This window comes from Otolemur garnettii, unplaced genomic scaffold (genome assembly GCF_000181295.1).
Source record: "Otolemur garnettii isolate 467f Iridium unplaced genomic scaffold, OtoGar3 scaffold00101, whole genome shotgun sequence".
Taxonomy (NCBI): Eukaryota; Metazoa; Chordata; class Mammalia; order Primates; family Galagidae; genus Otolemur; species Otolemur garnettii.
In genome coordinates this window covers 5,335,889-5,344,119 of record NW_003852496.1, presented here as the reverse complement: position 1 = coordinate 5,344,119, position 8,231 = coordinate 5,335,889, and the positions used below count along the sequence as shown (strand labels likewise).

Below are 8,231 nucleotides of genomic sequence, written 5' to 3'. Positions count from 1 at the left end.
AGGGCCAGGTTTGAACCTGCCACCTCCAGTATATGGGGCCGGCGTCTCACTCCTTTGAGCCACAGGTGCCACCCTGCAGGATGTATTTAGGTGACCCCTGTGAAAGGGTCGTTCGACCCCCAAAGAGGTCGCAACCCACAGGTTGAGCACCACTGAACTAAAGCAACAAATAAATATAGACAGGTCTTCTAATGATGTTCACAAAAAAATAAATAAATAAATTCCAAGCTGGGGCTGCTGTCTGGGTGGAGCTTGTATACTTTCCCCGTGGTTGTGTGGGTGTCCTATGGGTACTCCCCATTTCCTACTGCATCCCAGGTGTGCACATTAAGTGAACTGGTATGTCTAAATGGTCCCAGCTTGAGGGTTTGGGTGTGTGTGAATGGAATGATGTCCTGGCTAGGGATGGTTCCTGCTTTGTGCCCTGAGCTGCTAGGGCAGTCTCCAGACACCTGCGACTCTGAACTGAAATAAACAAGATGAAAAATAAATGAATGCTATAGTCCCAGCTACTCAGGAGGCTCAGGCAGAGGGATCACTTGAGCCCAGGAGTTTGTAGTTGCTGTGAGATAGGCTGATGCCATGGCATTCTAACCTGGATAACAAAATGAAACTATGTTTCAAAAATAAAAAAAGAAACAAATAAAAATAAATGAATACAAATTATTGAAAAACAAAAATTCATCAAGTCTACAATAATCATACATACAAACACACAACAATAGACAATGTATTATAAAAGTGCTTAGCAAGCCACCATATTTGTGATTATTTTTAAACTTCATGGTGGTAGGATGTGCTCGTGATATTTATTCCTTGATTTAACCCACTACCACTATGACCACTGTCACTCACTGATTCACTAAAAGTTGAGTCAATAATTATCTCGTTCAATGCATACTCTTTCTTAAATGTATGCATAGCTCATATTTATTTCAACGTTTAATACAAGGAGTGTTCGGGGTCTTTATTTAAAAAGTTTGGTGATGTTTTTGTGACTAGCAATAATGTCACAGGAACTTACCTCTTGTTTACATGGTAAAACTGGTTTTATTCCACATGGTTTTGCTTAAAGTTGCAGTTTCCAAGAACCTATTGATAACATTAAGTGAGGACTTACTGTACAGCATTTTAACTCTAATACTTTCACAGCTCTGATAGCCCTTTCAAAAATATATTATAGCCTTAAAGTAATGATTGATTTAAAACCTGAAAACTCTGCTCATTATTTTTACTGGCTTAAATTGGTATGTGTATACAGCTCAGTTATGGCTTTTGGTTGCAGTACAGCCATGGCTAATTGGAGGATTTTTGGAAGAAGTGAACCTGGGTCAGAATCTCAATTCTGCTACAGTGTGCCCTAAGCTTTGATTTCCTCAGTGAATGTGAATGCTGACAGTACCAAACTTGGAAGGTTATTATAAGGATTAAAGCCCTTGTATAGGGCTTGGTATAGAGCAAATGCTCAAATATATTATTAATATTAATGATAGATTAAGTACACTTTTCAAGATCTGGCACTAAGCACCTCCATTACACTCAGGTTGCCTGCACATACCAAGCTGTTCCTTTACATAGGTTTCTGACTTACGAGTTCCTCCCCCGAATCTGCCATAAAGTTCTTTACCCCACTTATATGGGTCTGTTTGACAAATGCTTATTTGTCAATCAAGACCCACCTCCAGGATCAACCCCCTTATAAGGAGTTGTACTTCCCAATCTGTTTTATAATTACTCCTTAACCAGGCCTCAAGATCACTAAAGCCATCATGTCTCCTTTACCTCCATATTTTTCAGCACTTTAGTAATCTCAGGTACATGATAGATGGTCGATGTCTGCTAAACATACATTATCAGGCCTTTTATTATTTCATAGTATTAATAAAATATCAAGGGTATGGGAAAGTAAGACAGAGCCTTGGAGATAAAACTCATATCCACAAGTTCAGGAGGAATCAGATTCTATTAGTTTTTGGTTCAAGATAAAATTTCAAGTTGTTGTATTGTATACAGCTAGGCCACCCTACTCATGCAAAAACATGTTATGAATAAATGTTGTCATTTTAATTTTTTCTTCCATGCCAGCATCCTGCTTTAGATTTAGATAACATCCTGACTTCCTCAGGATGAATCACCAGAGTACACTTATTTTTCTTTCCTTTTGAAAGCAAGGGTGCCAGCTATTATGCTAGCCCATCACTCACCTCAGCCACCTGCTGGGTCCCCACTCTGTGTTGAACCAGCCCCTCCATATTTGTAGCCATGATGAACCAAGATCATTAGAGAACCTGTTTGGAAAGATGCAGCAACTTCTATCAGGTGGGAGAAACCAGGCTACTTGAAAAATATTAGTAATCAAAATTTGTCTTTGGTATTGTCTTATGCAGATTTTACCCTCTATAGAAGACACAGCTGGCATATCCGGATATGCTTACACCAGCTTCTTCAATTACAGGTAACAAAAATTTGTAGAAATGCTGAATTTGGAAACAAGACTTCTCCAGGTAAATATAGCAAAGATGAATTTGGAAATTTAATTATCAGGACTCCTGGGTTGTAACAGCTTGGTTTACCTCTCAGAGAGGTGGGAATCATACCTTTTTGGATAGCTTCTTGTCATAGTATGCTGAATAAGGTGGCTATCTGATAAAGGTGTGAGATCAACTTTGGATACAGCACTAGATTGGCTATTATCAACTATACTTCTTTTTTAGGTGGGGCTGCTCACACCTGTAATCCTAGCACTCTGGGAGGCTGAGGCAGAGACTGCCCTCAGTCACAGGTTTAAGACCAGCCTGAACAAGAGCGAGACCCTGTTTCTAAAAAAACAGCCAGGCATTGTGGCAGGCACCTGTAGTCCCAGCTACTTGGGAAGCAGAGGCAAGAGAATTGGCTGACCTCAAGAGTTTGAGGTGGTTGTGAGCGATGATGCCACCATACTCTACCAAGGGTGACAAAGTGAAACTCTGTCTCAAAAACAAAACAAACAAACAAACAAACAAACAAAAAACACCAAAAAACAATTATACTTGTTTTCCTAGTGGCAATGTGGGAAACAAAACTCTGCCTGGGTGCTCACTTATCTTACTCATGGATTCAAAGGCAAACACTCTCACTGACAAAGCAAGAAGCAGGGGGAATGAGTTATTAAAGTGTGCCAGTAAGAACACAGTACCCATAAATTTATTAATTTATAAGTCTTTATTAAATTAGAAAGCCATGGCTCGGCACCTGTAGCTCAGTGGTTGGGGCACTGGCCACATGTGCTGGGGCTGGCAGGTTCGAACCCGGCCCAGGCCTGTTAAACAACAATGACAACTATAATTAAAAAATAGCCAGGCGTTGTTGTGGGTGCCTGTAGTCCCAGCTACTTAGGAGGCTGAGGCAAGAGAATCGTTTTAAGTCCAGGAGTTTGAGATTGCTGTGAACTGTGACTTCACAACACTCGGTCAAGGGCAACATAGTGAGACTCTGTCTCAAAAAAAAAAAAAAAAATTAGAAAGCCAGATAATTCAGCTTTCTACTAATAGAAAAAATTGATTTGATGCCATGGTTTACAAAAATTGAGGAAAATCACCTAAAGACCAAAAAGTCTTATATATTAGTCTCCTGGGTCAGGACCACTTGAGTACTAGCACTGCTGACAAAAAAGATCCCTAGCCTCCTCTGGTCACAAAATAGCTCTCCTGAATACTCCAAAGATCCCTGGTCTCCTCTGGTCACAAAATAGTCTCCTGAATACTCCTTAAACCCTTTCCAATAACTCTAGCACAAACAATTCAGGATAAAAGCAGTCCATTTTGGACCTAATTCCTGGACAATTCATTATTGACTATGTATTTTCCATGGTTTATAGAATAAAGGTCAAATTTATTTGCAGGATTTACATAAAAAACTATATAGTATTATTGAGTGTGCAATATACACAAATGCATATAGTTCATTTGCTTGCCCTTTTTCCATCACAAACTATTTTGCAATGCAATTTTATAAAATACTTTTCTAGCTTCCTCAAGTGAATTATAATCACTACTCTCTGTACTATTACACAGCCATCTCTATTATCATAATTCTTCACATTATTTTATTGCCAAAATAGTAAGAAAAAGAAACAGAAACATGAAACCGACTGACAAATATAGGGTGTCCATGAAGTTCAAGTGCAATTTAAAATAGAACTCTATGGACACCTTGTATGAAAGACCTGACTTACATCTTTATGGACTCAAAACCCTGTAAGAGCACCAGGCCACCAGTATTAGTGATTCATTTTCACATAAAATGATTAGGCCTAAACCTGTGGAGCTTGTGTTTTTGGTTATTCATTCTTTTAGTAAGTAGTCAAAACCTTTAACTTTTGTTTCTAGAAGAAAAAACACATTTTTCCTTGCTATAGTTTGGTTCTAATTAATAAAAATGGAGGGAAAAGGCATCTTTAAGTGTACCAGAAAAGTCAACCAACTGTTGTTAAAAATAATTATTGCACGTGAAAAGTCTAAATTTGTAATCTTTTCTCTCAAAACAGAAAAGAAGAACTCTCTAAGAAATCAAATGGATAGCAAAAGGTATTATTTACAGTTTGGGGGTTTTGTTATGTTTTGTTTTGTTTTTTGAGACAGAGTCTCAGTCTCCCTGACAGAATGCCATGGCATCATAGCTCATAGCAATGTCACAAACTCTTGGACTCGAGAGTTCAATCCTCTTTGCTTCCACCTCCTGAATAGCTAGAACTATAACTCACTGTGATGTCTGTCTAGTTTTTCTATTTTTAGTAGAGACAGGGTCTTGCTCTTGTTCAGGCTAGTTAACACTTAAGCTTAAGCAATCTACCTGCCTTGGCCTCCCACAATGCTAGGATTACATATATAGTATTAAGAACTAAAATCTAAATATGCAACTGAAACTAGTAATTTTAACACTTTTAGACATTATCAGCATTTTTCCTGTTATTGTAGTTCAATGCAAGAAATATGCAAACTTGAATATTATAGAAATATTGTTAAGAAAATATTATTGAATAGTCTACAAACAACAGAGTCCTAGAAAGGCATATCTTTCTATTGGGTTTCCCTAAGAGGTGGCGTGATCCTTTAAGTTTTGAGCTGGAACTCCTATAAGTGATCAAAAAATATAATAATGTCTCAGGATATAAAATCAATGTCCAGGGCAGTGCCTGTGGCTCAAAAGGGTAGGGCACCAGCCCCATATGCTGGAAGTGGTGGGTTCAAACCCAGCCCCGGCCAAAAACGAACAAAAAAAATCAATGTCCACAAATCAGTAGCCTCTGTATATGCCAGGAATAGCCAAGTTGAGAAGTTAATCAAGGATGCAATCTCCTTCACAGTAGCCTCAAAAAAAAAAAAAAAAAAAAGAAATACCCAGGAATATACCTAACAAAAGAGGTAAAGAAAATTTTCTATAAAGAAAATTACGAAACCCTAATTAAAGAAATAGCAGAAGATATTAACAGATGGAAGAATATACCATGTTCATGGCTGGGAAGAATAAACATTGTTAAAATGTCTATACTTCCCAAAGCAATCTACAGATTTAATGCAATCCCCATTAAAATACCAACATCAAACTTTCAAGATTTGGAAAAAATAATTCTTCACCTCATATGGAACCAGAAAAAATCCTACATAGCCAAGGCAATTCTTAGCAATAAAAACAAAGCCAGGGACATCACCTTACCAGACTAGGCTATACTATAAGGTCATGGTGATCAAAAAAGCATGATATTGGCACAAAAATAGAGACAAAGACATTTGGAACCAAATAGAAAACCATGAGATAAAACTAGTATCTTATAGCCACCTGATCTTTGATAAACCAAATAAGAACATATATCAGGGAAAAGAATGCCTATTCAATAAACGGTGCTGGGAGAACTAGATAACCACATGTAAAAGACTGAAACTGGACCTGCAACTTTCACCACTTACAAAAATTTATTCAAGATGGATAAAAGACTTAAATCTAAGGCATGAAACAATAAAAACTCTCAAAGAAAGTATGGGGAAAACACTTGAGGATATTGGCCTGGGGAAAGATTTTATGAAGAAGACTTCCTCGGCAATTGCAACAACAACAAAAATAAAGAAATGGGACTTAATTAAACTGAATAGCCTTTGTACAGCTAAGGAGACAACAACCAAAGCAAATAGACAATCTTCAGAATGGGAAAAGATATTTGCATATTATGAATTAGACAAAAGCTTGATAACTAGGATTTACAGAGAACTCAATTAATCAACAAAAAATAATCTAACAATCCCATATATCACTGGGCAAGAGACATGACTAGAACCTTCTCTAAAGACAGACAAATGGCTAACAAACATGAATAAATGCTCATTGTCCCTAATCAGCTGAGAAGTGCAAATCAAAACTACCCTAAGATATTATCTAACCCTAGTGAGAATGACCCACATCACGAAGTCTCAAAGCTGCAGATGCTGGCGTGGATGTGGAGAGAAGGGAGCGCTTTTACACTGTTGGTGGGACTGAAACTAATACTACCTTTTTGGAAGGAAGTGTGGAGAATTCTCAACAAATTTAAATTAGGCGGCAGCCTAGGGTGCCGGCTAGGGTGGCAGCTTCAAACCCAGTCCAGGCCTGCTAAGTCACAATGACAACTGCAACCAAAAAATAGCCGGGCATTGTGGCGGGCACCTGTAGTCCCAGCTACTTGGGAGGCTGAGGCAAGAGAATCGCTAAGCCCAAGAGTTTAAGGTTGCTGTGAGCTGTGATGCCACAGGCACTCTACCCAGGGCAATAGCTTGAGACTCTGTCTTTAAAAAAAAAAAAAAAAATTAAATTAGACATCCCATTTGTTCCTGCAATCCCATTACAGGCATCTACCCAGAAGAAAAAAAGACCTTTCATCATAAGGACACTTGGACTAGACAATTTATGGCAACTCAATTCACAATCACCAAAATGTGGAAATCACCTAAATGCCCACCAACCCTGGAATAGATTAACAAGCTGTGATATATGTATACCATACTACTCAGCCATTAAAAAGATGGAGACTTTACACCTTTTGTATATTAACCTGGATTGAGGTAGATCACATTCTTTTTAGTAAAGCATCACAAGAATGGAGAAGCAGGAATCCAATATACTCAATTCTAATATGAAGGCAGTAGCTGACCTAATAAATGGTTGGGGGGGTGGGGGGATGAGGGAGCAGGAAGAGGGGAGGGGGTGGAGGGGTACAATATATGGCACACCTCTTGCGGGTGGGACACAATTACAAGAGGGATTTTACCTAACAAATGCAATCAGTGTAACTTAATTCTCTGTATCCTCAATGAATCCCAAACAATTAAAAAAAAAAAAGATTTGAGCTGAAGTGTATTTTATAGATGACAGCCTGACTTTATGGAGGCTTAGTAACTAAAAACCTTTCTGTAATGCTTTGCTTTAACACTAAATTTTTAGGATCAATCAACTAACTTCAAATAGTGCTTGGGGTTCCAAGATAATTCTAACAACTGGTGACTATATGTATTAGGTCACGGAGAAGCAGTAGCAAACTTGTTTAGCTTAGAAAAGCTAAGTATTCTGGATACAGATACTAATTCTTTATTAATTATATAAGTTATAAATATCTTCCTTCTTCCACTTCGTAGCTTATCTCATCTATTTAAGGTATCTTTTCATGAACATAAGCCCTCAAATTTAATAAGGCTTAAAATCTTTCATTTAAGCCCTCAATCCATCTGTAAATTGATTCTTGAATGTGATAAGGATTAAACATACAACCAGTTTTTTTCCTGTATGGATAATCAATTTTCCAGTAGTTTCTTTAACAGTCTATCTTTTTCTCCACTGATCTGCAATGCCATCTCTGCCACATCAGAGTTTTCCTATATGTGTGGATATAATTATAGCTTCTCTATTCTATTCCACTACTGTTTTCTTTATCTTCTTCTATTTATCTTTTTCTCTCTATTATTACTGCAGCTTTAGAGTAAGTCTTGTTCTCTTTGGTAGGGCAAGTTTCCCCCACCTGTTCTCCACACCAACTTCCTAGACCATCTTAAATGCCTTTCTTTATACATCTGAATTGGCTTGGTGCACGTAGCACAGGGGTTAGGGTGCCAGCCACATGTACTGAGGCTGTGGGTTTGAACCTAGCCCAGACCAGCTAAACAACAAGGATGACTGCAACAAAAAAATAGTCAGGTATTGTGGTGGGTGCCTATAGTCCCAGCTACTTG

At 38.0% G+C, this 8,231-nt stretch overlaps 1 protein-coding gene across 2 annotated transcripts in view; it reads right to left on the bottom strand.

The window, feature by feature from the left end:
• Positions 1-8,231, bottom strand: part of NR2C2 (nuclear receptor subfamily 2 group C member 2) — a 110,905-nt gene that overhangs the window by 88,830 nt on the left and 13,844 nt on the right. Inside the window, exon 1 of one of the 2 annotated variants that reach the window (XM_023516958.1) lies at positions 2,205-2,273. The exons of the other annotated variant lie outside the window; for it this stretch is intronic. Within the exon in view, the coding sequence (XP_023372726.1) occupies positions 2,205-2,264 (60 nt within the window). The 5' untranslated portion in view covers positions 2,265-2,273. Of the gene's footprint in view, positions 1-2,204; positions 2,274-8,231 lie in introns of those variants that run through there. 2 annotated transcript variants of the gene reach the window in all.